The sequence below is a fragment of the Monodon monoceros genome, unplaced genomic scaffold, assembly GCF_005190385.1.
Source record: "Monodon monoceros isolate NGI ecotype Baffin Bay Population unplaced genomic scaffold, NGI_Narwhal_1 Super_Scaffold_7, whole genome shotgun sequence".
Taxonomy (NCBI): domain Eukaryota; kingdom Metazoa; phylum Chordata; class Mammalia; order Artiodactyla; family Monodontidae; genus Monodon; species Monodon monoceros.
Window position 1 is genome coordinate 287365 of NW_021703784.1, and position 27657 is coordinate 315021.

At 57.3% G+C, this 27657-nt stretch overlaps 1 protein-coding gene across 10 annotated transcripts in view; it reads right to left on the reverse strand.

The window, feature by feature from the left end:
- Nucleotides 1–923: 923 nt before the first annotated feature.
- The window catches only part of LOC114887803 (beta-galactosidase-1-like protein 2), a 39989-nt gene continuing 13255 nt past the window's right edge, over nt 924–27657 (reverse strand). For 4 of the 10 annotated variants that reach the window (XM_029209676.1, XM_029209677.1, XM_029209683.1 and 1 more), the window contains 17 exons: nt 26367–26435; nt 25714–25809; nt 23592–23700; nt 17661–17753; nt 14910–14991; nt 11460–11530; nt 8646–8730; nt 7311–7448; nt 6749–6829; nt 6262–6368; nt 5627–5767; nt 5320–5391; nt 5004–5082; nt 3151–3238; nt 2807–2918; nt 2306–2422; nt 924–2179 (listed from right to left, as the gene is read on the reverse strand). In XM_029209676.1, the coding sequence (XP_029065509.1) occupies nt 2075–2179; nt 2306–2422; nt 2807–2918; nt 3151–3238; nt 5004–5082; nt 5320–5391; nt 5627–5767; nt 6262–6368; nt 6749–6829; nt 7311–7448; nt 8646–8730; nt 11460–11530; nt 14910–14991; nt 17661–17753; nt 23592–23700; nt 25714–25809; nt 26367–26435 (1645 nt within the window). In that variant the 3' untranslated portion in view covers nt 924–2074. Of the gene's footprint in view, nt 2180–2305; nt 2423–2806; nt 2919–3150; nt 3239–5003; nt 5083–5319; nt 5392–5626; nt 5768–6261; nt 6369–6748; nt 6830–7310; nt 7449–8645; nt 8731–11459; nt 11531–14909; nt 14992–17660; nt 17754–23591; nt 23701–25713; nt 25810–26362; nt 26436–27657 lie in introns of all 10 variants that reach the window. The other 6 variants (XM_029209678.1, XM_029209681.1, XM_029209685.1 and 3 more) reach the window with 4 other exon arrangements.

Genomic DNA, 27657 nt, shown 5'->3' on the forward strand with positions numbered 1-27657 from the left:
GAAGCTTGTAGCTAGGGAGTGAAAGAGAGGCTGTCGGAGGGTTTGCAGCAGAGGACGGACCCAGTCTAACCGGCCTTTTAGAAGAAGCGCTCGCTTCCTGTGTTGCCAACAGGATACGGGCAGGCAGCCCGAGACAACGGTGAGTCGGACGAGGCGCAGCCCTGACGAGAGGGCAGCGGGCGGGCTCTGGACACGGGTCAGGGGTTTGCTGATGGGTTGGATGTGAGGTGCAAGTACAGCCACGAGTAACCAAGACAGAACAGAACTGTGTCCACTGCTCCGGGAAGACTGCAGGGGACAACGTGACAGTAAGTTTGGGGTCATGTGCTTGTTACGCTCACAGGAGAGGTGAGTGGACAGTGGTGCCTGGAGCCCCGACGGGGATGAACGTGGGAGAGAACGAGTGTGGAGACTGCTGCCAAGGCCCGTGGGCGAGGCCTCCACACCGAGTGAGGGCAGAGGCGGCCTGGGAGCAGCCTGAGATGCCCAGCACCTGGAGGCCGGGGTGACAAAGAGGGCATTCCCTGCCAAGGTGCTTGGACAGGAAGCTGGGGTCACTGGGCAGGCAGGTTGGCCCAGGGACCTCACCCAGGAAGGGCCGCGCGTCTGCGAGCTGGTGGGTGCGGAAAAGCAATGCCAGGGGACTCTTCATCACACAGATGGCGTCACCCTGAGTCTTCCAAACCCCAGCTCCGTGCACACTCCCCAGCGGAAGCCCACCACGCGCTTCATGGGACGCGGCATAAGTCAGGCAGGGTGGCTCAGCGCCCAGGCTGGCCCCGTCCACAGAGCCCGCTCTCTCCGCCCAGCCCCGGGCTCCCCGTTCAAGGCGGCACAGGAAGAGCTGGTGAGTTTGGACGAGATCAGGGACTGGGACCCCCAGCCATGATCCACCAGGTTAGCTTCAATAAGCCCTACTTCTCTGCCCCCAGCGGGAGCCTTGGGCCCAGCCCCCTGTGACCGTCTGCCCTTGACCCAGCTCCACTGTTTGGGCCCAGGGGCTGCGCACCACTGGCCCCGTGCAGACCCCTCCTAAGCCAAGCATGGGCTCCCGGCCGTGGGGAGGAGGGCGCTGCTGGGAGGCTCTCAGCTTGCTGTTCCCCACCTGGTCCCCACTCCCGGAGGAATCCGCTCTTCCACTTGGACTATGAATGGAGATCGTCCGTTTGTGGCAGGAGGATCCAGACGTCGCTGGGGAGGCATACTCAGTACTGTGGCCAGCGCACGTGCCGCTCCTGGCCACCCAACACGGCCCCACCCTGCCCACCACACCGCAACAGCCGAGTCTTCTCGGTATGGCGACGGCCAGGCTAGCGTGTGCCCGGCCGGCACAAGAGGGGTCAGAGAAACACCACCAAGGAGGATGAGATGCAACTCTGTGGCTTTACCGCAATTCAAGGCAGCGAACCTGAGCCTTAACACGGGACTCATCCCGTGGGGGCTTGTCCGGGATCTGGACGGACAACTGAAAGGAAGGCTGCCCCTCCCTCGCCGCCTGGCCCAGGGTGGGGGCCCCGGGACCCCAATACTCCTGCCCAGGCCCCTGCGACCGCACCTTCTGCCTGCAGCCTCCTGGACCCTCCGGAGCAGCTGCCTCTCCTCCTGGGCTGGCACTGCCCCTTGCGGAATGAGAGGGAAACACGCTGTCTTGGGAGGTAAGGCTCAGCGTTCCTGACCGTCAGAGGCGATCCGAGTGGGGTGGAAGGGGGCCGGGGTCCCTCCACCACACCGACTTCCTCCCTGCATGGCGGAGAAGGCTGGCCCAGGTGCCCCCACCCTCCACAAATGGTGACGTGCCCCCCAGCTCAGAAACAGGGCCCACGGGGACACTCAGAGCAGACTGTCCAGGAGCTGTGCCCCACTCACCCCCACGGGGGACAGTCCCAGCCAGAACCCCCATCCCGCCCGTGGGAGCAGCGAAGGCAGACGGCAGCAGCCACAGAGCCGGGAAGCTCTTCGGGGAGGGGCCCTCCCTCGCCCCCAACCCGCTTCTCCGGTTGTGCAGGGGAGGGTCTGGACTGCAGCCGTGGGTCGAAGGGCCTGCTGTTGCCCTGCCAGGAGGCCTGGGGGCTGCTCAGTTCAGGTACTGGTGCCGGCCCAGGTAGGGCGTTTCCGTGAACTGTATCACCGGACCCGCCATCTTCTCCTCGAAGACAATGACCTGGGGGACACGGCCAGTCTGTCTCGGAGCCAGATCGGGCCCGTCAGAACTTCTGTCCTCTCCTGCCCGCCAAGGGCCCGCGGAGAAACACCGTGAGACAGGGAGGGCAGGGATGAGAAGGGGTCCCAGGAAAAGTGCTCCCACCTGGTTGAGGCCTTGGTCCAACCAGGCACCTGGGAGGTAGAGGGTCTCCTGGGGCCCGATGTTCCAGTAGCATCCAAGGTTTTGGCCGTTGATGAATACAACCCCCTTCTCCCAGCCCTTTAAGCAGAGGAGGGGAGGTGTTAGTTGACCACATAAACCACCGAACGTAGAGTCACACGGGAGGCAGAGGCGCACACAGGCCCTGAGCTCTCCTCTCAGCTTCCCAGGGACCAGACTCGTCCCAACAGCCGCTCGGTACCGGGAGGGGAGCGCCAGAGCCCGTTCCCTCTAGCGCTGAGCCCCGGCAGGGCACCCGGACCACCGGAGCCCGGACCTGAGAAGCCCACCAGGTGGTGCCTCTGCTCTGACCCCACCCCCACCCAGGGAGGCCACGACGGAGACCCTCCGGGCACACGTGGTAGGGGGGCTCCAGGAGGCCAAGCACCAGGCTGGGGGCCCAAGGAGCGGAGCCCAGAGCACCTGGCAGGCGGAGCTACCAACCTCCAGCTTCACAAAGGTGTCACAGGGGGAGAGGGAAACGAACAGCGGCCCCGAGAAGAAAGCAGGGAACACAGGCACGTCAGGGACAGGGTTCCACTTGTCTGCGTGGAACCTGTGGGCAGGACAGAAGATGAGGGATGGGGGGCGCCTTCTCAGGTCCTCCCCGCCCTGTGAGCCGGCACAGCAGTGGCAGCCGAGGGGAGGAGCAGGGGAGCGCTCGGGCTCCGGTTCTCAGGCCGTGGCGGAGGGGTGCGGCGCGGGCACCAAGCCTGGGGCAGCCTCGGGCCTCCTGGCTCTCCTGCAGGCCGTCCAGCTGCTCCCACGCTGTGCAGGGCAGGACCCACCTCTGAAAGAAGCTCTTCTTCATATCCAGGCTGTAGATTTTGAACTTTTTCAGGGGAGAATCATTCAGATAGATATTTCCAATTAAACCTGTGGGGACAAGGCAGAGACACTGAGCGAGGCCGACGGTGGGGGGACGGCTGACCCGCCGGCTGGGCACATACACAGAACGTTTCTGGAAAGTTCAACAAAGGACTCCTGCTGAAGGGCCAGCAACCCTAGGGGGCTCTTTGCACGCATAAAACCTTTCCCTGCAGCCCCAAAGCCATGAGAGCAAGTGACAGCAGCGCCTGCCAGGCCCTAGTGTGCAGGGAAGGAGGCACCCGAGGGCAGTGTCGGCCTCCGGCCCCTGGGAGGGGGACGCTCCCTTTTGGGGGCTGAGAATTCCAACGCCATGAAAGGAGACCTCCAAGAGGCCACGGTGGCTCCAGCCTAGCTTCGAGGTCTGTTCAGTGGAGTCCCAGACGAAACAGACCTAGTAACTCAGCCAGAAATCTTCTACACAAGCCAGCATTAAAGGGTTTTTTCCAAGTATTTAAATTGTGAACAGACAGCACCGTGGCCAGGACTGCACACACTTGAACAGTGACTTCCCAGCACCTCGGGGTGGGACCCACTGGGTGTCCTGCATCCTCTCAGTCACAGAGCGGCTGAGTCGCCAGATTGGGAACCCAGACAGGCTGGGGGTGTTCAGAGGGCTGCAGACCCTCCTGAACTGCAGGTGCAGGTGTAGGGGGTGCACACGGCTCTGGACAGGAGGTCTGTGACTTGTGAACACTGAACCCTTCCAGAGGACAGGACTGCGCACCCCCAGCAGGGCCTGCGACTGGGCAGGCTGCCATGCTCTCTGCCCCCAGGAGAACAGAGAAAGTGAGGGCGGCCAGCACCACGAGCTCCTTAGGGAAGAAACTGAGACCTAGGGAGGAACCCGGGGGGCTTTCGGGGCGGGGAGCGGAGGGGAGGGGAAGCACACCGAGGCCCTTCTGGAGGGGCACATCCCCAGGACACAGGAAGTCCCCAGGGCTGGGCCACATCACTTCCCCGAGGTGACAAAAGCAAACAGCCACGAGAGCTAGGAGGCCACCAGGCTTGCTCCAGGTAGGATTTATTGTCCGAGGTCCTATTTCCTAACTTACATAAAACCACCCACATTTTGATAAATGATGAGAAAGAGGCAAGTTCAAGCAGAGGTTTAGAGAGCCCGGTGGGATATTCCCGCGGGGAGGGCCACCAAGAGCATGCTGTTCACATACCTCCTGTACCCTCCTCCCCACCACAAAGGAGGTCACCCAGAGGTTTCCAAGGTGGATCAAAAAGAAAGTCAGTGTGAAGAACAAAGAAGGCACGGGTCCTACACCACCTCCCTCCAAGGGGCCTCCGGGACCCACCTCCCTCCAAGGGGCCTCCATGACCCACCTCCCTCCAGGGGCCTCCATGACCCCACATCCGTCCAGTGGCCTCCATGACCCCACCTCCATCCAGTGGCCTCCATGACCCCACCTCCATCCACTGGCCTCCGGGACCCACCTCCCTCCAAGGGGCCTCCATGACCCACCTCCCTCCAGTGGCCTCCAGGACCCACCTCCCTCTAAGGGGTCTCCACGACCCCACCTCTCGCCAGTGGCCTCCATGACGCCACCTCCATCCAGTGGCCTCCATGACCCCACCTCCATCCAGTGGCCTCCGGGACCCACCTCCCTCTGGTGGCCTCCATGACTCCACCTCCATCCAGTGGCCTCCTGGACCCACCTCCCCACGATGGGCCCCCATGGCCCACCCCATCTATGGTATCAGCCTCCATGACCTGCAGGTGCTGCTGTGGAGAAGGGACAGCCACGCGTGTGCTGTGACCCACCTTTGCGCTGATCATCAATATTAGTCCCGTAGTTGACTTGCCCGCGATTCTCCACCAAGATCCTTAGCATCGTGAACCCCTGCTGGGAGCACAGAGGGCACTGACGAAGCCCGATTCCCAACCACTGGGTCACAGCTGTGGAGCCCCAGTCCTCCCTAAACTCTGAGGACGGGATGGGGGTCCCTGCTCATCAGAAAGCCATGCCCACCCCCAGCTCTGTGGCTGAGCAGCCCCCTCGTCCAGGCCTCCCTCCAGGCCTCCCGCCACACCTGCCCAGGAGGCGCCTGGCACCAGCCTCCCAACCCCGGGGACAAACCTGGATCGAGGGGATGACAACCTTCTCCCTCTTATAGTCCAGGAACCCTATGGAGACCGTGTTCACAAACACCTGCCAGAGGAGCAGACAAGACCCCCCCGTGTCAGCAGGGGGGAGGCGTGGGGGTCCCTGCCGAGCACTCAGAGGTGATGGCACAGGGGCCAGGGGGAAACGAAGGCCCCAGGTTCCAGTGGGCAGCACGGCCGGCGGGGATGGGCCATCTCCGCACACGGGTGCTGCACGTGAGAGCCTCAGGGGAGGGGTCTGGTGTGCGGTGGGTCACGGCAGTTCAGAGGGTCGCCCCTACCTGTCCCCGGTCCCGCACATAGGCACTGAGGATGCCAGAAGAGGTGATAGTGGTCTCGTACAGCGTGTACCCAAAAGACTGCCCGTTTCCCCCATTTATCGGGAGGTTCTCCATGTTGACCGGCTTCTCCGAGGTGACCGGCTGCACAGACACGAGACGGGAGGCAGAGGCTCAGCACAGAGAGGCGGCCTCGCCTTCTGGGGGCGCGGGGAGCCGGCAGCCCCTATGGGGGTCAGCACGCGGGGATGGAACGTTTTCTCTATTTGACTTCTATTACACAATCAAGCTCCACAATCCTGATTTTGGTTTCTCGTCACAGTCTGCAAGGCTCTCCAGGCTCTCGGGGACAGCGACGGAGGGCACGTGGTAAGGACAGAAGGCAGGCTACGCACGGTGGCCTCGGCGCTTTGTGACCAGCGTCATCTCTAAGCTGGCGCTGGGGAATGCGCCCGGCCTCCTCCCTCCTCTCTGCCTATTGCCCGCTGTGCTACCAGCTCCTCCTCTGGTTCCCTTCGTCCCTCCTGCTTCTCCCCCATGTGCGTTTGTCCTCTTTCCTCTGAGCTCCAAGGTTGGGGAGTGGAGCCCAAGGCGGTGGCGCTTCCTCTGGGCCAGCCCGTCCCGCCAGCAGCACGCACCTCCTCCAGGTAGGGCAGGGCGTCCCACAGGGACAGGTATAAAGCTGGCATCACTGGCTCATACGCCGTCTTGGGAAGAAGGTCAGGTGGGGCAGGAAGCGGGGCCCCTGCAACACAAGCAGACTGCAGAGCCGTCCCCAAAGAACCCCAACAGTCATTGTGCCTCCAGCGCCCCCCCCCGGCCCCAGCTCCTGCCCCAGCCCAGCAGAACAGGCCCCTCCCAGCCCACCGAGACCCCGCCAAGAAGACGAGGCCAGGAGGCAGGTAGGCAGGGGCTTGCTCACATCCTCAGGAACCTTGACACCTAGGAGAAAGTGAAGCGGCAAGACCCCAACTCGGATGAGGACAGTCGCTCAGACCTGCCTGTCCTCGTTCCTGCACGCGCATCACCTGGGGCTGAGGCGGGGGGTGAGGGGTTGGGGGCAGAAGAAGCAAGTCTCCTGGGGTCTCAGAGCAACAGACAGCCGGCGCCTGCGCCTGCAGCTACCTGAGACAGAGCCGAAGAACTCCCGGAGCCCTGTGTACTTGGCCGTGTAATCCCCGGCCTCCGTCAGCACCGCGTCATAGTCTGCAAGACACTAGCCGTGTCACGGGCCTCAGCCCCCAGGACAGCGTTGTGGAGGCAAAGAGAGACAGGAGGAGCTGCTGGGCCAGCAGGGTCCTCTCCCCAGCAATTCGGGAGGCAGAACACTTGATGTGAGCCGTCAGTCAAAATACCACACGCGCTAGACACTACCGAATGCCCCCAAACTGCCCAGACCCCACATTCCAGGCAAGGGGCAGGGTGACCTCATCCCAAGGCTCTGAGGAGGGGAGGGGCTACCCCCACCTGAGGGCCTTCCCTCCCGGCCTTGGCCTGCCTCCCCTCCCCAGCTGGCATGCAAAGGCCCAGGCACGTCAGCTGGCTTGTCGCCTACGGCCCTGGCAGCTGAAAAGTGACGGTCCGGACAAAACCTTGCCTTCATATTAGAGGTGCCAGCCACTGTCCCCGAGGGATGCCCCGCGAGAGCCCAGGCACGGGCGTGGGGCGCCACGTCGGGGGTACTTGCCGTAGCTGGTGACATCGGACTTGTAGTCCTGGAAGTGCATGGCTCCATTGATGAAGCCAAAGTTGGTGCCACCGTGGAACATGTACAGGTTGATGGATGAGCCAGCGTTGATGATGGCCGACACGGTTTTCAAAACCTCTGTGGGAGGAGAAGGGTGCAGAGAGCTGGCGCCTGGGACGCTGTGAGCCCGGTCCCCGCTCAGGGTCCCCCTCACAGCTCTGTCCTTAGGTCTCCCTAAACCCAACCACAGTCCATGGCGGGAGGATGGGACCCCGGCCCCAGAGCCCGGCTTCCAGCTGCTTTCAAGTCCCGGGCGAGTCTGCACCTCACACGGGCTGCAGCTCAGGCCCACCTGGCTCAGTTAGCGAGACCTAATTAGAGACACGGCTCTGACCACCTCCCCGCTCCACCTGGACTGGAAAATGAGCCCATGACACAGACAGAAACAGCAGAGGAGGAACATGAATGGTTAATAAATATCTATACAGAGTTTAAAACGCCAGCACTGGTCAAAGAAATGAGACCTACACAAGGACCTATCAGACAGCAAACGCTGACATCATTTAACACTTGGCGTTGATGAATCTGAGGGGAATGGGCATCTCGTGTAACAGGGGAGGGAGCGGTGTCCTATTCCTGGCGGGCAGTTTAGTTAACACAGATCAAACCCGCGTGGAGGAAGAAGGACTACTGCCAGCAACTTATCGCAGGGAAACATGCCAGGTGAGCCAAACTGACGTGCAAGATCGCCCGCTGCACGGGGTCCGTGAACACAGACCCTGGAAGCACCCAGGTCCTCATCAATAAGAGATCGTGGGTACGACACCAGCCCAACGGGGTTCTCTGCATTCTCTAGAACACGGGTGGAATCCACACCTCACAGTGTAGGCAGCTGGGCTTCCGCGTATCTCACTGGAACAGGCAGGCGGAGCAGACACACCCTCACCTGCCCACACCTGCCCACACCTCTACCTGCACGTGCACCCGGGAGGGCAGACAGAGAGACAGAGGGTGCCCGCATTACACACATCGAAACGTCTGCTCTGGGCTCCGGGGTTTTTATTTCTCCTTTATACATGTCCTGCATTGGCTAGACGTTTGTGATTGGCATGCATTACTCCAGAGCAATTATAGAGACACCCCAAAGCTATGTCTGACCGCTCGTTGTCACCTGTCAAGACAAACAGCTCTGGACGCTCAGGGCTGACTGTCCACGCAGAGACTCCTGGAGCCCCACACCCTCAGCTAATTCACATGGATTAGCACCTTATTTGGGGCTTATTCCTGCGTCTGAGGCCAGCACACATGCTGGACGGGGGTCCCACAAGCACCCACCTGCTGAATCCAGGATGCTGTGGGGACCGCCCCACGAGTCAAACCAGCCCGTCCAGCACTCCATCACCATCCTGGGCTGGACGCCCTGTGCACCACAAAGTGAGAAGTTAGCCGGCACCTCCGTCCTCCCAACCCTTCCCTGGCTGCACACCTGGGCTTCGAGGCCGCTGCCAGCAGAGCACAGGGGAGCCCCCAGTGCACCCGCACTGGCTCGTCCTCCACGTGCGGCCGCCACGTGGCAGGGGGTGGATGGAGCTACCAAAGTGGGCACGGAAGGCCCGGGGCCCTAATGTGGTTTTCATGCTGCATGCGGCGCTGGTGGGGAACCCGGGGACCTGCCCGAGGTGAGCTTTCTCAAGAACGCAGCACCTGACCTGCAGTCCTGACAGCGGCTTGCTGATCAAGCCCCGTGTGTCCTCTTCAGGGCAGGAGGATGTTCTATCGGGGAAACCCCATCTCTGAGAGCCACACCATGGACACAGACCCTCAGATGCTGCGTCCCTCTGGCCGGAGGAGTCAGGGGGCTGTGGAGCGGCCCCGCTCCCGGGTCTAGCTTGGTTTCAACGGAAGTACGCAAAACTGGACCAGAACATGAGAGCGTTCCAGCTACCACAGTGCAGGCTCTGCAGCCCGGCCCCCCAGCCTCGGCCAGGACGCTCGAAGGTCTAACACTGCTTCGGCACCCTGAGGCTGCACAGGACTGCCCCCAGGACGCAGCGGCCATGCCCGGGCCCAGCTCCGCTCTGCCTACGTGCACAGAAGCAGCAGGGGAGGTGCTGCCCCGACGGCAGCCCCGTAGCTTCCGCGCCACAGAGCCTTCCTCCCGCCCCGAGCACCCCCTGTGGCTGTTGGCCTGGCGTCCGGGGCCAAGGCACACAGAGCATTACCGCCCCACCCAGGGGGCGGCAGATTCAGGGTCTGTTGAGCAGAAGGTCCCGACCATGCCATGGGAGAGGCCACATAAGTCATGACAATTTTCTAGCAAGGCCCGGGGCTTGGTTTTCTTAGGGCTGCCTACCTCCTGAGGGGACACTCGTACCACATTTGGGTCACTAAAGAGAGTCACTACGTCACACAGGTCAGCAGCCTCCAGTGCCAGGAGGGGGCCACCTGAGGGCTGGGCTGAGCCGTCCACCAAACGGCCCAGGTCACCGTGGCTCAGGGCTGGCTCGGCACCGACTGTGCTACATGCCCTGACCTGCCACTGCCGGGGGACACTGTCCTGGAGTCTGTGTCCTCAACTGTAAAACGGCTACACGGAGGCCAGTCACGTGGCTACTGGGACAGTCACATGAGATGAGGCACCTGGAGCCCTCAGCACACGCTGCCTGGCCCTGGGAAGCGCCCAGAGACACCCGCATCCAGGCTCCCGTCACTGGACACGGGCCGGGCCGGCAAGGCGCAGCCGCACACCCTGAGTGAAGCGGAGCAGGGCCACCAGTGACCATCTGCAGGGGCCTCTGATCTGAACAGGGACAAGTCCACGGCCCCTTCTTGGAGAAAAACACGTAGCTGAGCAGCGGGAGAGAGGCCGGTGGCCACGGGCGCTATGGACAGGCCAGCCAGCCTGGGGCCACCTCTCCACGGACGACTCTGCAGGCGCCCGTGGGGAGCATGGGTGTTCTGGGGGCTCTCCAAACATCATCCCTTTGACCCTCATACGGCCCTACGAGTAGGTGCCAGCACTATCCCCACTTCACAGAAGAGGGAAGATAAGCTGAGGGTCACAGCACCGTCCTTGTCCTGGACAACATCAAGGACGACCCTACTCAGATCCTGGGCAACTACGTACCTAACACGTCTCTTCCAAGTGGGTCACAAACTCCCCGAGGGCAGAGACCCTGTGGTCGCGGACCCACGCCCAGCAAGCACGGTACAGGGTACGGGAAGGAGGGAGGGGGCTGGGCCTGTACCCACCTGCACGCTGTCGCCCCCAGTCTGCTGAGCAGCCCGCCGGGCCCCCCCATCCTGCTTCCTCCTGGGCACCCCCCTCCCGTCCCTCTAAGCAGCACATGGTGGCCCTCAGCCCTGGGGGCTTCACACTGCCCTGGGGGCCTCCTGCGGCCGAGCCTCTGGACGCCACCTCTGCTCTAAAAAAGGAGTAGCTGGAACGGGAGGCACCCCAGCACCCCCGCCGGCATCTATTCTCGGGGTGGCGGGAGCGAACCCTCCAACAGCCCCGCCAGGTACAGGCCTCAGGGCGGCATCCAGGCCCCGTACACAACACAGGGTGAAGGCGGCCTCCATGCTGCCAATGGGCTGCCTCAGCTGGACCTTCTCTCCCCTTAGGGGAGAGGAGAAATCAACAAAACAGGACTTCACTGCAAGTTCCCACCAGCCCCATGGATGCTGAGATACATCCGACGCGCCTCTCTCCTCTGGCCTGGGTGGACCAGGCCCCTGTCTGGCAGGTGACAGCAGTCTTTCTGGGCCCAGAGCAGCCTGACCAGTGAAGGTCAGACACAGGGCAGGGACGTGTCTCTCCCCTTGATCCCCAGGGCCCACACTGAGCCCATCTGAGGCCAGCTGAGTCCACAGAACTCTAGTCAAGAGGCCTCTGTGAGCACACCCGCCTACAGCTTCAGAAAGGGCCCCTTCTCAGGAGGCTGGAAACCACCTCCAAGCACCAGCTGACACAGCGACCCCTCAGAGCAACCGTCACACCGCTTCCGTCGCCAGGGGCAGGCCACACGGGTGCGGCGTGAGCCGTGCAGGGGGAAGGGGGGCTGAGAGCTGCAAGGCTGGGCCCAGGGGCCCCCTGGCCCAGCTAAGCTCCTGACACCCAGGCTCGGCTCAGCTCACCTCCTGACTCACCTGGACACTCAGCAGAAAGGTGGTTAAAAACTGCAGCTCGTTTTGTGGCTGTAAGTTGATGGTGGCTAGCACTGCAGATGGAAAGGAGAAGAGAGAACAGCTATCACCCAAAAGCCAGGAGGACTCAGAATTCCCCTGACCATTCTCAACTCACCTGCAAATAAATTAATCTTGACACCATCTTCCACCTCCAAACAGAGTTTAGTTCCTCTGACACTAGGAGACTTAGCCGGTTCATCTTGGAAATTCCACCACTCAGCACAGACCTCACAGAGATCCACTTGCTAAGCCTCTGTGCTCGATTTATGGAATTTTTACAACCAGAGTGTGCATTTCTGTTAATTACTCCTTGCAGGAGCCCGGAGTCTGATCTTTACTTTGCACCTCCCCGGCACTGGGTGATGATATAAGTGAAGATTCCCCTTTTACATCTCAGATGAGAGCTAGTTTTCTGTCCCACCGCAGCAATATTTTCCATGGCTTTCCACCAGGGAGAGGTATGCCCGAGAAAGATGTGCTATGTGTTGCCCACGGCCATGGACGTGGCCGAGCCCGGAGCAGAAGTTGGCTCTGAGGCTCCTCGCCTGCTTCCTGTGCCTGGACAGGGGGTCTCGCACGCCCGGGCCTGAGCTCTGCTGCACCCAGGAAGGCGGACGGTCACTGGACCAGCCTGCCGCCCAGCCACCCTGACGCCCTCCTGTCGGACCCGAGCCCCGATCACCAGTGATTAGAGACAAACAAACGGCAGCGGGGGCTCCAGGAGACCAAACAACCTGCCCCAAGGTCACAGCGCCGGGAGCAGGCCCACCCGATGTGGGTACCCCGCATCCAGACCCTCCTCACCTAAAGTGGAGACCCCTGAAGACAGGGGGCCGGTCTGAACCAACCCGGCAGAAGAAACCTCAGAGCCCAGCGCACCTGCTCCCATCCCTCCCCCACCCCCAACAGCCCGGCGAACACAGGTGAAGGAGGTGGCGGCCACAGGGAGAACGAACGGGGCGGGAGACACAGCAGAGGCCACGGTTCACCTTGGGAGCTTGAAAAGGGTCTGGGGGCCTGTAACCAGCCTTCGGGAGCGGAGGTGACCCACCCACCCCAGCCCAAGGCCTCCCACGGACCCTGCCTCCCGCCCCCCTCCAGCCTCCCCACCGCCCCACGGCCGGCCCCCCAGGAAAGCCAAGCGTGGCGGCCCCAGGCACCAGGGCCTACGGGACGAGGACAGCTCAGGAGGCGGTTCCTGCCCCTTCCTGCCCCCAGATGGGCCATGACGGCCCAAAGGGCTCCCCTCCGGAGTCAATCCCACGAAAGACAGCCCTCCCAGCCCCACTCCTGGCTCCCCACAGCGGGGACCACTGGTCACAGCTGCTGGCAAGTACACTGTGAGAAAAGAAATGTATCCACGAAGAACGTGATGCAGGAAACAGAAGGACTGGGGGAAGAAAGTTGAGGCGGTCACCCAGAAGGTAGAAGGAAACAAGCAAAGCAGAGAAGAGACAGGACAGCACAGCAGGGAAAGGCCACCACAAGCATCACACTGTCCAGGTCAGATCCGCGAAGGGGCGAGTCCCTCAGACACCCTGAACCCGAATCCCACAACAGGACGTGCTAGTCCTCTGGCAGCGACAGCAGATCGCAGAAAACGACAGGACGACAGCTTCAACGTCCCAGGACGTGGGACTCCAGGGGACCCAGGCTGCCATTAGGCTGGGGACAGTGGGGCGCCGGTGCCATTGGACTGGATAAGAATCCGACACACAGAGGCGCCTGAAAACACCATGATGGGGGTTTGGAAGCTGCTGGTAAAGTGTTTGTTTAAGAGAGAGACAAGGAGAAGGAGGGACAGAAAAGAACTTAAAAGGAAAGTTAAACCAATGAGATAACTACACTGGAAGCGAGTCGACCACACTGTCCAGAACAACGGTCGCAGCGCCCGGCCGCGTTTACGTGTCGAAACGCAGGCCCCGAGCATCGCATCCATGAGGGCTGGGGAGGGCGGGGGGCGTGAGGGGGGGGGCCTGCCCCAGGAAAGCTGTGGGGCAAGGGTGGCAGGAGAGACCTGAGCCCTCAACCGGAACAAGGGTTTTACGTCCCTAAGTACAGAGCTCTCTGTGTGTGGTATTTACAGTCATGGAGGAAGAGCCAGGAGGGAACGCTACAGCTCAGAATGGTCACTCCTGGGCAGGCGAGGCTTCTTCATAAGCATCTCTAAGGTTTTACTTTCACACCTTGTGAAAGCCTTCCTGTAATCACATTTTTAACTAATTGAACAAAGTCAATCCAGGTGGCAGGCGTGGGGCAGGGGCCGGGGTCGGGGTGAGAGGCAGGGCCTGCGGTGGACGGGGCGTGGGGACCAGCAGCCCAGGAGGCCCCCTCTGCAGACGCCGCGGCTAAAACGTGCTCCCGCCTCCAGAGGGTCCCGCCCGCAGGACTCAAGCCCCACAGCCCCTCCCAGGCCCTGACCTGACCCCGACAGGCGGACCGCGGGGAGCCTTGGAAGCCGCCACGGGGACACAGCGCCACCGCGTGGACACGACGGGAAACTTGTCGGGAGGAGAACAGGACCGAGCGAGCTGCCCGAGCTGCCCGAGGTCAAGGTCGGAGAAACGGTGTCCCAGACCGCCAGTGAGAAGAAAAGGGACCAAAGGCCCCATCAGACGGGTCAGAGGTGATGAGCACGACAACTTAAATGTGTCAGGTGGAGGTCACTGTGACCTTGCAAAGGGTGGTGTCGGCGGAGAGATGATCACAGGACCTAAGACAGCAGGAAAGGGGCCGGGGAGCCAGTGAGCGTGGATGCGGGGAGAGTGGTTACAAGCGGGGACAGAGAGACAGCTCTGCGGGGAACAGGTCGGGGGGCTCCTCAGGAGGAAACAGCTACACAGGCGTGTGCGGGCGGGAAGGACCCAGAGCAGGGAAATCGGGTGACATGGGCAGGGCAGGAGGAGAAAGGGCTTCGCTCCAGGTGGGGGCGTCTGACCTGGAAGCGGTGCCAGGTTGGGGAGTCCACAGCAACAGGGAGAGAGGCGGAGCAGAGGCACGGGGACGCGGGACAAGAGACACGCGCTCACCCCCAGACACCGCCGCCCAGATGACCGGCCGGCGCTGTGGGCTGCGCAGCCCCGGGCAGGACTTGAGCAAGCTGTCCCCATGGGACACCCGGCACTTGGTCTGCCCGGCCCTCTTTGTAGGACCGTGTCCAATGCTCACTCCGCTGCCCCGTGTCCTGCAGGGCCCTGAGCGTCCCTGGTGCTCAGCGACTCGGCTACGCAAGCCCACCTCTCGCAGCCCCTCCAGCCCCGAGGCCCTGAGCTTTGGGGCCCAGCCCCACGCACGCAGGAGAACAGGCATCAGAGACTCCTTTGTGGCTAAGGCCATCCAGGGAGCACAGCCAGGCCAGGCCGCCGTCCCGTCCCCTGTCCCCATCCCTGCACACAGCCTCCAGGCAGGTACCTCCGTCCACAATCCCCTTGCTCAGGCCGTCCTTGTTGTCTGAGGTTAAGAGCAGCTCCACGATTCCCCGGTCCTCCAAGGCCTGTGGGGGAGTGAGATGAGCCAACCTGTTGTTCCTCAAACCTCCTGCCACATCACACGCTGAACTCTCACCACGCGGCAGGCTGTCAGGCCCGAGGGGCACTGGGCAGCTGGCTGCTGGTCCCGGATGGATAGCCTGTCAGAGCCACTCGGCAAGGCCACCAGGCAGAAGACTGAAGGGCTCCGGGTGGAGGGGCCGGGACCCCCAGGGCAGCCCACCCCTCCCTGTGTTGGGCCTCGCTGCAGCCACGCGCCCAGGGAGATGGGAGAGGCGCCTTGGAGGGTGCAAATCACAGGAGGAAACCACAGCGGGAATGCGCGTGGTGCTGGGGCCGACCGGCGTCCTTCCCCGGGAGCGGCAGCTGCGGCTCAGGAACAATCACCATCATGCAGGCGTCCCTGCGAGCGCCTTGCACAGGCCGTCCTGGTCAGCCTCACACCTGACATTTCACTGCAGGGTGAGGAGGCTCAGAGACAAGGGCTGCAGCGTCCAGAGCTGGTGGGCAGGTGCGCACCTGAGCCGGTCCATCCCCGTCGGGCTCCGCGTGGGGCCTGAGGCCTGCGGACCAGAAACCCCAGCAAGGGCACCTTCCCGACACTTCTTCCTCAGGTATTATGACAAGACTGCTTATTTCAACCAAACTCCTTTGGAAAGAGGTGAGGCAGTGAGCAGTGACTAAGGCTCCCATCTGCCCGGAGGCCGTGAGGACGCAGCAGAGAGGGCTTCATTCTCAGGACTTCAGTCGGGGGAGGCCAGTGCAGGATCGAAGCAGCCAGCCCGTCGCCGATGCTCAGCAGACCCTGCTCAGGCCCCCCTGTGCACGGCATTGGGGGGTGGGGGGAACACAACTTGACAATGTCCATCTCCTAGGGGCACAGACTGACCGCCTGCACCGCGAGGGACAGTCGCTGCCCCCGAGCACCTGCCACCCGCCAGGCAGAGCTGGGCTGTGCCGACCACCTCACTGCTTCCCCACAGGGCCAAGACAAGGACGCTCCCACCTCTGCTGTGCGCGTGGAGACCCTAAGGCTCAGCGGGCAAAGTGCCCTGCCCGTGGCCGTCCTACGCAGACAGTCCCACATCTGCAGGGCCCCGAAGAAGCTGCACACGACTCAGGGCACATCCTCCCAGGGGCTTCAGTGATGATGCGACTGCTCCTGAGCCACGGCCGCCGCTCCCGGGGAAGGACGCCGGTCGGCCCCAGCACCACGCGCATTCCCGCTGCGGTTTCATCCTGTGATCCGTACCCTCCAAGGCGCCCCTCCCAACTCACCGGGCACATGGCTGCAGCGAGGACCAACGCAGGGAGGGGTGGGCTGGCCTGGGGTCCCGGCCCCTCCACCCGGAGCCCTGCAGTCTTCTGCTGAGCAGCTCTGACAGGCCGTCCATCTGTGACCACAGAGGCGTCCCTTTGTCCACCTGTCTCACATGCACCCCTTCCCAGACACCAGGGTCACGACTGGGCAGGGGAGGTCTCTGCGGGGCTGCCCCCATCCCCAGCAGGGCAGCTTCCTTCTCTGCAGCCCAGAGATTCAGTGAGCACCTGCTGGGGAAGCCCAGCCCAGGAGAGTCTCGGGGTCTGTGCTGGGGCAGTAGATGCCCTCCTGGCCTGAGCCCTGGCCGGGCTCCTTCCAGCCAACCCCAAGGAGGAGGCCAGGGTGTGACTGGGCCTGACCGTCAGGACTGATCTCTCCCCATCCAGCTTCAGGAACACCACCCTCCCCAGAGACAGCCTTGCCCCTACAACGGGGGCTTCTGCGGGGGGGTGGGGGGCAGGGGAGAGTGGGTAAGAACCTACAAGCCATCTGCAGGGACTAAAGGAATTCCAGAGGGACACAACTCTGCCTGTGACAGCAGAAGGGATGCCACCCAGGACACCAGGGGCCGGAGCAGCCCTAATTAAATTAGTGGAATCACTGAGGCCACTTAAAGCTTCCTCGCCTCACAGAGGGGTCGACCCTTCCAAGTACAAAACACCGGTGTTGCTGATAACATCACGGTCCTGTTTACTGACTGCTCACTGGATGCTGGAACGGCACTGCGTCTGCAACCTCACTACATGCACAATGTGGAGAGGCAAATCCTCTCGTTAGCCCAGCTGCACAGAAGAGGAAGTGAGGGTTTAGAAAAATGAATGCAATTTATTCCAGGTCTCATTCACCAAGTGACAGGAACCACCTCTGAGCAGAAGCCTGTTCTTCTAAGTGTTGCCCTGGGCCTGCCCCTCCCTGCTCTGACACACAGTCAGGGGCTCCCAGCCACCCACACGCTGGAATCAGATGTCTGAGCTCCACCCCCAAGACCCTTAGTTAATGGGATGGCATATGGCCTGGGCACAGTGAGTTTAAACGATTCCCCAGATGAAGCCAATGTGCAGCTGACAGTGGGGCCGCTGCTTTGGGTGCTGGAGTGAGAGGAGCAACCCACCCCTCCAGGAAGGCCTCCAGCCATCGCCCTCAATCAAGGTAGTTCCATTACTCTCAGCCCCATGTGCACTGTGATCCCCATTAAACTCAGCCAACAGAGGGCAAATAAGTGAGGACCCTGTTGGAATAAAGGTCTGGAGAAAAGATTCACCAATTAATAAATGGTCCTGGGTGACATCAGACCCTCACATTGCACCAGAGCCCAGAACACCCCACGAAGAGGTGACCCAAGTTGACTCTTACCTTCTTGACGTAAGGCATGTAGGCAGGGTCTTTGTTGTAGGAACCATACTCATTCTCCACCTGCACAGCAATGATGGGTCCTCCGTGCTTGTACTGGGAAAAGAGAGAACAATCAGAAGCTGAGTGTGCAGTGGGAACCGTACTAGCTAATGTCACCACACTTATTGCCAATTGTAGCAAAACAACCCATTAGAAAGCGCAAGTCTCAAAAGGTTTGGTATATAATTGAGTGGTGTCAGTAAGACAGGGAGTAGGAAGCGCCAGGCCCTCGTTCCCCTATGGAAACATCAAACAAACAACTGCACGCTGACAGAAATAACTTTATAGGAGCTCTGGAAACAAGTCAAATGTTTAAGCAAATGAGTGAATACCCAATCAAGAAAAAGACATGTTCAAAATGGTAGAAGATTCCATGGTTTCGATCACCTTTGTCCCACCCCCTCCCTGGCGTAGCATGGTGCAGTCAAAAGGACGCATCCCTATTTCCAGTTCCCTCCCTGAGGACAGAAGGAGCAAGATGGAACTTGTTTGCAACGTCCTGGGCTGTCTGTAGGCTCCCCAGGGGGCTAGTTTCTGTCTCATCTGACTTGGAGGTCAGACAGAAAATGTTGGCATAGTTTGGACCTCAGGCTGGAATATCTGTAGACGATACACTACAGAAGGCAGTGATGGGTCACAGCATGTACACATTTCAGGGGGACTACAAACCCATGGATGCCTGGGGGCAAAGGATTACAAAGGAAGGAAGGGAGGGAGGGAGGGAGGGAGGGAGGGAGGAAGGAAGAAAAGCATACACACAGGCCAGACAGGACATATGCCAAAAAAATATCTGAGAAGATCTTAAGCCTGCACCCCAGGCTGATCTCAAGGCTCAGGAGCCCACTAAATAGTAAAGGTGTCCCCAGAAGACAGCAAACACTGGGAGAGAGGACTGTTTTTATAAATGCCCAATTTTCACCCAAAAAACACAAGGCATACAAAGGAACAGGAAAATGTAGCTCATTCAAAGGAACAAAATAAATCTCTAGAAACAGTCTCTAAAGAAGCTAGAAATAGTCTCTAAAGAAACACAGGTGCTTAACTTACTAGACAAAGACTTTAAAACAGCTGTCATAAATATGCTCAAAGAGCTAAAGAAAAACATGAACAGAAATCAGGAAAAGGACTTACGGACAAAGTCAGAATATCAATAAAGAGACAGAAATGATTTTAAAAAAGAACGATACAGAAATTCTGGAGCTGAAAAGTACATTATCTAAACAGAAAAATTCACCATAGGAGTTCAACAGCAGATTCGAACAGGCAGAAGAAAGAGTGTGCAAACTTGACGACAGGTCATTTTGAATTACTGAGTCTGACAGGCAAAAAGAAAAAAGAATGAAGAAAAGTGAACAGAGCCTGAGAGACTTATGCAAATCACTAAACAGACAAATATACTCATTACGGGAACCCCAAAAGAGGAAGAAAGGGGCAGAGAGATTATTTGAAGACATAATGGAGGAGACATGGATACACAAATCCAAGAAGCTTCAGTGCACTCCAAGTAGCATTAAACCAGAGACCCACACCAGTACACATTATCAAACTGTCAGAAGACAAAGAGAAAGTCTTAAAAGGAGCAAGAGAAAAGCAACGAGACATGTACAAAGGAGCCCCAACCTTGCAGGACATTTGGTCCTGTCCAAAACATCCATAAGACATTCATTCCATAAGATATTTAGTTTATGCCAAAAGGTCCTTGAAATCTGGTTCTATCCAAAATGTCCATGAGCATATTTGGTCCATGCCAAATGGTTTTGGACAGAACCAAACATCAAAGCCCCGTTAGTGTGGACCAAATGTCTTATGAACATTTTGGACAGGACCAAGTATCTGCTAACTATCCCTAATAAGACTATCAGTAGATATCTCATCAGAAATCTTGTAGGACAGAGGCAGTGGGATACTGTATTCAACGTGCTGAAGGAAAAACCTATCCAGTGAGAATTCTATATCCAGCAAAACTGTTCTTCAAAAGTGAAAGAGAAACTAAGACATTCTCAGACAAATAAAAGCTGAGGGAATTCATTACACCACTAGACTTGCCTTACAAGAAATGCTACACAGAGTTCCTCAAGTTGAAATGAAAGGATGCTAGATGACAACTCAAAACCAAATGAAAATATAAAGTTCTCTGGTAAAGGTAAATATGTGAAAAAATGTAAAATCCACTATTATTGTAATTTTAGCTTATAACTCCACTTCTTATTTTTAGCTTATAACTCCACTTCTTATTTTTTTACAAGTGCATAAAAATATTATGAATCTATATTAATTGGTACATGATATATAAAAATATAATTTGTGACAGCAATAATATAAAGGGGGCGGAGCTTTTAAAGCGTAGAGTTTTTGTATGTGATTGAAGGTAAGTTGGTATAAATATAAAATAGAATGTCTTAACTTCAGGACAGTGTATATAATCCCCATGGTAACCACGACCAAAATATCTGTAGACGATACACAAAAGGGAAAAAAAAGGGAATAAAAACTTGTCATTAAAAAATCAACTAAATACAAAGGAAGGAAGTAATGGAGGAGATGAGGGAGAAAAAAAGCTATAAGGCATACAGAAAACAAACAACAAAAGTGCTTCCCTATTAGTAACTACTTTAAATGTAAATGGATTAAACTCCCCAACCAAAAACAGATTTACAGAATGGATTAAAAAAAAACCCGTTAGTTCTAATAAACAAATTCAGCAAACCTGCAGGATACAAAATCAATGCACAAAAAAATCAGTTGTTTCTATACACTACCAACGAATGCTACTTACGATAGCATCAGACAGATTTAAATATTTATAATAAATGTAATCAAAGAGGCAAAATACTTAGACACTGAAAACTACAAAATGTTGCCAAAAGAAATTAAAGAAGATGCCAATAAATGGAAAGACATCCTGTGTCCATAGACTGAAATATTGTTAATATTGTTAAGATGTCAGTACTACCCAAAGTGATCTACAAATTCAATGTAATCCCTGTCAAAACTCCAATGTTTTTGAAGAAACAGAAAAAGCCATCCTAAAATCCACATGGAATCTCAAGAGACTCTGAATACCCAAAGCAATGTTGGAAAAAAAAAAAAGAACAAAGTTAGAGGTCTCACACTTGCTGATTTCAAAACTTACTACACAGCTATGGTAATCAAAACAGTGTGTTACTGGCCTCAGGACAAACATACAGGACTTCCCTTGTGGTGCAGTTCTTAAGAATCCGCCTGCCAGTGCAGGGGACACAGGTTCAAGCCCTGGTCCAGGAAGATCCCACATGCCACAGAACTAAGCCCGTGCGCCACAACTACTGAGCCTGCACTCTAGAGCCTGTGAGCCACAACTACTGAGCCCAAGTGCCACAACTACTGAAGCCCGTGCACCTAGAGCCCATGCTCCGCAACAAGAGAAGCCACCACAATGAGAAGCCCGCGCACCGCAACGAAGAGTAGCCCCCACTCACCGCAACTAGAGAAAACCTGTGCGCAGCAACGAAGACCCAACGTAGCCAAAAATATAAATAAATAAATAAATTTATTAATTAAAAAAAAGACAAACATACAGACCAATGGAATAGAATAGAGGGCCCAGAAATAAACTCTCACATGTATGGCCAAAAGATTTTCTACAAGGATGACAAGACCATCCAATGGGGAAAGGACAGTCATCTTTTCAACAAACAGTGGTGAGAAAACTGGATATCCACATGCAAAAAACGAACCTGGGCCCTTACTTTACACCATCTACAAAACTTAACTCAAAGGACATCACAAACCTAAATGTAAGAGCTAACACATTGAAATTCTTAGAAGAAAACACAGGGGAGAAGTTTCATGACACTGGATTTGGCAATGATTTCTGGGAGGTGGAACCAAAAGCACAGGCAACAAAAGGAAAAACAAGATACGTGTGACTTAACATTAAAATGTTCTGTGCATGGGGGCTTCCCTGGTGGCGCAGTGGTTGAGAGTCCGCCTGCCGATGCAGGGGATGCGGGTTCGTGCTCCGGTCCGGGAAGATCCCACATGCCGCGGAGCAGCTGGGCCCGTGAGCCATGGCCGCTGAGCCTGCGCGTCCGGAGCCTGTTGCTCCGCAACAGGAGAGGCCACAGCAGTGAGAGGTCCGCGTAACGCAAAAAATTTAAAAAAATAAAAAAAAGGAAAGAAATTCTGACCTATGCCACAACATGGATAAACCTTGAAGACATTGCGCTCAGTGAAATAAGCCCGTCACCCAAGGACAAGTACTGTACGATTCTACTTAGATGAGGTCCCTAGAGGGGTCAAGTTCACAGAGACAGAAAGTAGAATGGTGGGTGCCGGGGCTACGGAGAAGGGAGAATGGGAGTTCGTGTTTAACACATTCTTGCCAGGAGACATATTATGGCCACAGGCGTTAGTTTCTGCAAAAATCCCCCAGTCAACAATGTGTCAATGGCGACAGCGTCAGTACTGGAGATGACGGTGGTGACAGCCGCACAACAACGTGAATGCACTTAATGCCACTGAACTGGACACTTAGAAACGCTGAAGATGGTAAATTTTATGTTACGTATATTTAACCGTAATAAAAAAATAACATAATTATGTTATACCCAGAAAAAAAATTTTTTTAATGGACTGGGGATGCCCTTTCCATGCTTAAGAATGCTTCTGGGCCACATTCCTGACAAAGCCTCCATGCCCACGCCCACCCCCCAACCTACTACAACTCACTGAATCACCCCGGTAATCCCATTTCCTTGTAAAAGTCTAGGCTAAAGTCCTAGCTTCCTGCTTCTTTCATGATTGGGGCTGCCAGATTTAGTAAATAAAAATACAAGACACCCAGTTACACTACTTGAATTTACAATGAAAGTTTTAAATAAGCAGTGAATTTTTTAATGTCAGTATGTCCCAGGCAATATTTAGGATATACGTTAATTAAAAAAAATTATTCCTTGCTTATGTGACGTTCACATTTAACTGGGTATCCTGTGTTTTATTTGCCTACGCTACAAATGACCAACAGTTCCTTTGATCTATGTGTGCTGTGAATATCCCAAACCACTGACTCAAAAACAATTTTTAGGGCTTCCCTGGTGGCACAGTGTTTGAGAGTCCGCCTGCCGATGTAGGGGACATGGGTTCGTGCCCCAGTCCGGGAAGATCCCACATGCCGCGGAGCGGCTGGGCCCGTGAGCCATGGCCGCCGAGCCTGCGCGTACGGAGCCTGTGCTCCGCAACGGGAGAGGCCACAACAGTGAGAGGCCCGCGTACCGCAAAAAAATAAAAAAATAAAAAAAATAAAAATAATTTTTTATTGATGAACTAATATTTTACTGATGTACAAATTTCTCAGTGTCACACTTACAGAAGCAATTGAGTTAATTATTCCCATTCCTGCTTTTTCATTGCTTCCAATTATTAGATGCCAAGTTGAGATACCTTCTCCCCAAAATGCATTTTAAGACATATGTTTCGAATAATAATCATGAACCGTGCAGCACCTTTTTGGTAGCAGAAGGATGCACTTTGGAAAGTCATCAGTGGTAACTGTAATGACAAGAAGTCCTGCCATCTCACAGGCGAGGGCCTATCCACACAAGCTCCCCTCTAGCAGAGCTGGACCACTGTGCTGCTGGGACGCAGACGGGTGGGTGTTCCAGTTACCAAGGCGTCAAGTGCTGCAGCCCTGGCACTGCGCCAGCAACGTCTGCATCCCACCTAAGGCAACACAGCACTAGACAGACCTCTGCAAAGACCACCATTCAAGGCCCTCCAAATGCACGTCCCAGGCAGTGGGGGGAAGGTGTCCCGTGTGCAAAGGGCTGCGAGCCCTGGTCTGAGAGCTTCACCTGGACTCTTTACCACCAGTGGGAGGATGGGGAGGGCAAAGAAGGGTCTGCTCGCTTTTACCTGGAGTGGCACCACCCTGACCATCAGGTGGTCAAAATAAAGGTCCACTGCTTCGGTGAAGCCCTTGTAAGTTGTTCTCAGCCTCATGTCGGGGTCTTGGAGTAACCAGCTTGAATGAAAAGGGGAGGGGTGATTAGTTTTACTGTCTGGGGATTTGCTCTGGGCAGGGTGATGGGTGAAAGGAACCAGCTTCAGAGAGCCCAGGAATGAGTGTGGAGACCAGTCTCCCCCCACGTCCACTCAGCCAGGACTCGGGGCAGACACGGGCATGGATCTGGGCCTGCTTCCCACCCGAGGACACCAGCACCGGTGGCCATTCTAGTCCTGATTCATGGCTATAGGTCTGGCTGCCAGAGGGAGAAAAGCTTTTCACTGAACCCAAGGTCCATTTTTCAAGCGTTTACACTACAATCTCATCACAAAGAGGTGAAGACAAAGGGGTCAGGAATCACTGGGACTGGAGGACACAGGTGCCACCTTCCAGTGTCACCCAGAAAAAGAAGCCTGAACCGGCAGCTGAGAAGCTAGCCCTGGTCTCCCCGCTCTGGTCCAGCTGCCCCCAACCTGTCTGTAGCGATCACACTCGCCAGGTAAACACAGAGCGTGACTTCCAGAACTATAGCCAAGGTATTCTCCCTTCTCATTCCAAATTCTGAGAAACATTTGTATTTTCTTACAAAAGACCTGATGCTTCTCTCGTCCTCATCCGCAAGAAGTGAACAGGCTCAGAAAACTACCAATTTGTGTCAGGTAACTGTGGATGAGAGCGCAGTCTCCTCTGGTCTGACACCTCACGTCCATTGCACGCGGACAGCTCGGGTTTCTCGTCCCCACTGGGATTCTGCCTGTTTCCAGCGCGCCCAGCTCGGCCTCCCGGGGGTGCCCACCCACGAGTCCCTCCCCCACGCAACCGGACCTGAGTGGACAGGTGGGCGCAGGGAGGTCTGAGCTGCTTCTCAGCTCAGACTTAATCCGTCCTCGTCCCGGGCCCGAGCCCGGGTACATCGCTGACACACGGGTTTCTAATCCTCAGGGGTGGCGAGGCCGTTGTGGCTGTGTGAGCCTTGTCGGGGGCCCCTCGCCAAGCAGAATGGCCCAGCGACACAGAAGGGATCCTGGGTGGCGAGGCAGTGGAGGGGGCCGGCCTGAGCCCAGGGAGGGCCCAGGTCGCCCTGGAGATGAGAGCGAGGCGGGCCGGAGGAGGCAAAGCACCATCTTTCCCTCCGGGGTGGCGGGGCCGGAGGCTGGGAGGACAGGACCCCGTGCCTGTCAACAGAAAACCCTTGTGCTGGACACCAGTGGTAGTAACGACCAGGACGAGGGCCGGCCGTGGTGCCAGTTGATCCCACCTGACTCCTGACCTGACCACAGACCCGCTACTGACCCCCTGGAGACCACACCCCAAGGTAATTCATCAGGGCCCGAGATCTGAAGATGAAAGCTACAACTAAAACAACTTGTTTCTCTTCTACTTTGTCAAAATGCTTGCACTTTTAAAAAATGCTTGCTAACATCCCTAAGAAACAGAAGGACGGGTTTGACTCTTCCCATTTTTCAGAAAGTGAGGCCCATCCACAGCAGACGTGACCTGACAGAGGGCCAGCCCCGCAGCAGAGGCCTGAGGACGTGAGGAGGGCCAGCCCCGCGCCCGCGCAGAGAAGCCATGTGGAATTTGAAGAGGACAGCAACTTTGACATTGCTGACAATGACGCCCTTTGGCTGCCACTCATTCTGAAAAGGAACTTCAGCACAGAATGAAAAGTATAGGTTAACAGCCAAATTAAACCTACGTTGGTGCTTAGCATTTTGCACAAGCGCACAGGACCACTCCGGCCACAGCTGAGGCCCCCGGCCCCACTCCCTCCCCGGAGCAGCTGACGCAGCTGACGCTTCCCCTCCCCCACACACTCCTGGCTGCACGACCAAGACCCACATCTCATCGGTGAACCAGGGATTTGGGGACTGGAGCAGCACAGGCCCCTCAGCGTGTCACCACCCCCCGCGTTCCCTGGGACAACGCGTGCGCGGGGAAACACAGGACAGGCGCTGTTATCGTTAGACTGGACTACAGCGTCAGCGATGCTCCACTCCGGACACAGCTGAGGCCCCCGGCCCCGCTCACCTGGGCAGGCCCCCGAGGTCCATCTCACTGCAGATGTAGGGGCCCGGACGCAGGATCACCCATAGCCCCACCTCCGCAGCCAACAGGACGAAGGCCCTGGGGGGTCAGTGTCACCAGCTCTCAGGCCTCGGAGCCAAGGGGGGACGGCCTAGCACCACCGCAGGGCAGAGCTGCCGCCCCCTCCCCTCCCCCGGGGGGCTGGGGGCGCTGAGGGCAGGATGCAACCCCCCAGCAGAGCAGGGGATGCCCAGCCGGGTCACAGCCGTGGCCCCCAACCTAGGACATCCGCACAGCACCTCTGGGGGCACGAGGACAACGGGCCTCAGACGGGGCACAGGGGTCCCGATGGGGAGCCTGACCCTGCCAGCCCCCCACCCCGGCAGTGGCAGGACCACCCTGCAGAGCAGGGCCCACCTGGGGGATGGGGCCCCTCTGGGCTGCAGCGAACAGGTCTGGGCTCAGGGCAGGCAGGCCCAGGCCCCCAGGAGTAAGGGGGTCATGGCTGGAGAGCGTTCAGGTCCTGAGAACAGGCTGCAGACCCCAGGCTCCCTCTGTTCTCACGGCAGAGCCCAGGTGCCCCTGGGGATCCCAGTCACCCCAGGAGCCCCCACACCCCCCTGCCCCGGGCTGGGTCGCACAGCAGGAGCACCTACTCCAGGTCCACGTTCCCAGAGAAGTCGAATTTGCCTCTTTCTGGCTCATGGAGGTTCCACGGTACGTAGCTGTGGTAGAAATGATAATTATAGGCATGAGTTCTCCACTTATCCCACTTTGTCTCCCAAATTAGCACCTTCGTCCCTAAAACCCCTCACGATGGTTGAAGATGTATTTCTTTTTTTTTTTGCTGTACACGGGCCTCTCACTGTTGTGGCCTCTCCCGTTGCGGAGCACAGGCTCCGGACGCGCAGGCTCAGCAGCCATGGCTCACGGGCCCAGCCGCTCTGCGGCATGTGGGATCTTCCCGGACCAGGGCACGAACCCATGTCCCCTGCATCGGCAGGCGGACTCTCAACCACTGCGCCACCAGGGAAGCCCGTCTTAAGTACATTGTCTTAGTGTTGTCAGGGCTCGAACTGAGAACAAATTGAAGAGACCTGGGACCTCGGAGAAGCCAGGGCAAGTCCTCTCCCTGGAAGGAGGGAGAGAAGGCCCAGGAGATCTGGTGACTCCCTCTTCCCCCATCCCTCCCCATCATCCTCTCTCTTCATCAAAGAAAAAGAAGTAACTTTATAGGAAAATCAGTTAAATGTGGGACAAGCTGGGACCTGGGCCCTTTGTTGCAGGATCTGCACCTGGACAAATGTCTCCTCCAACAACAGATACAAAGAAACTATGAGGGACTAAAAATAACTGCAGGCCTGCTCCGGGGGCAAATTATCAACCACAAGATACAAAAAGGCCACAAACCCAACTGCCATTTCTGGGGTGTTGGGGGCAAGAGCAGGGTCCTGTGCACCATCCCTGCACACACAGCACCAAGGGGGCGGGCAGACCACCTAAGCCCCGCCTCCGGCCGGACCCCTGGACCTGCCCCACCCTCACCCCATTCAAGGGAGCAGCCTGCCCGCCTCTGGGAGCAGCAAGGGCACCTGTTACTTGTTCTCGCTACCTGGGCTGCAGAGCGAGTCCCAGTCAAGCCTTGCCTGAATTCCTCATCTGGCCTCCTGTCAAATTCTATTGATTAAAGAGTCCAAGAACCCTGGTCGGTAACAAAAGTAGGGTAAGAAGAAACCCTAATAATCAGCCTTATTTTTAATGAAAACTCCAGATTCCAAACCTTGGAACAGGACAGACGTTCTTACTCTGAAGAAAGGATAAGGAAATGAAGTAAGTTCGTTGAAGGGCCTGATGTAGAGTTAAGCGCGCTAACAGTAATTCCAGCTGCCCCTCTCCTGGACCCCACCCCACCCCCAGCTTCTGGGGGAGCCTCTCTGACTGCAAAGG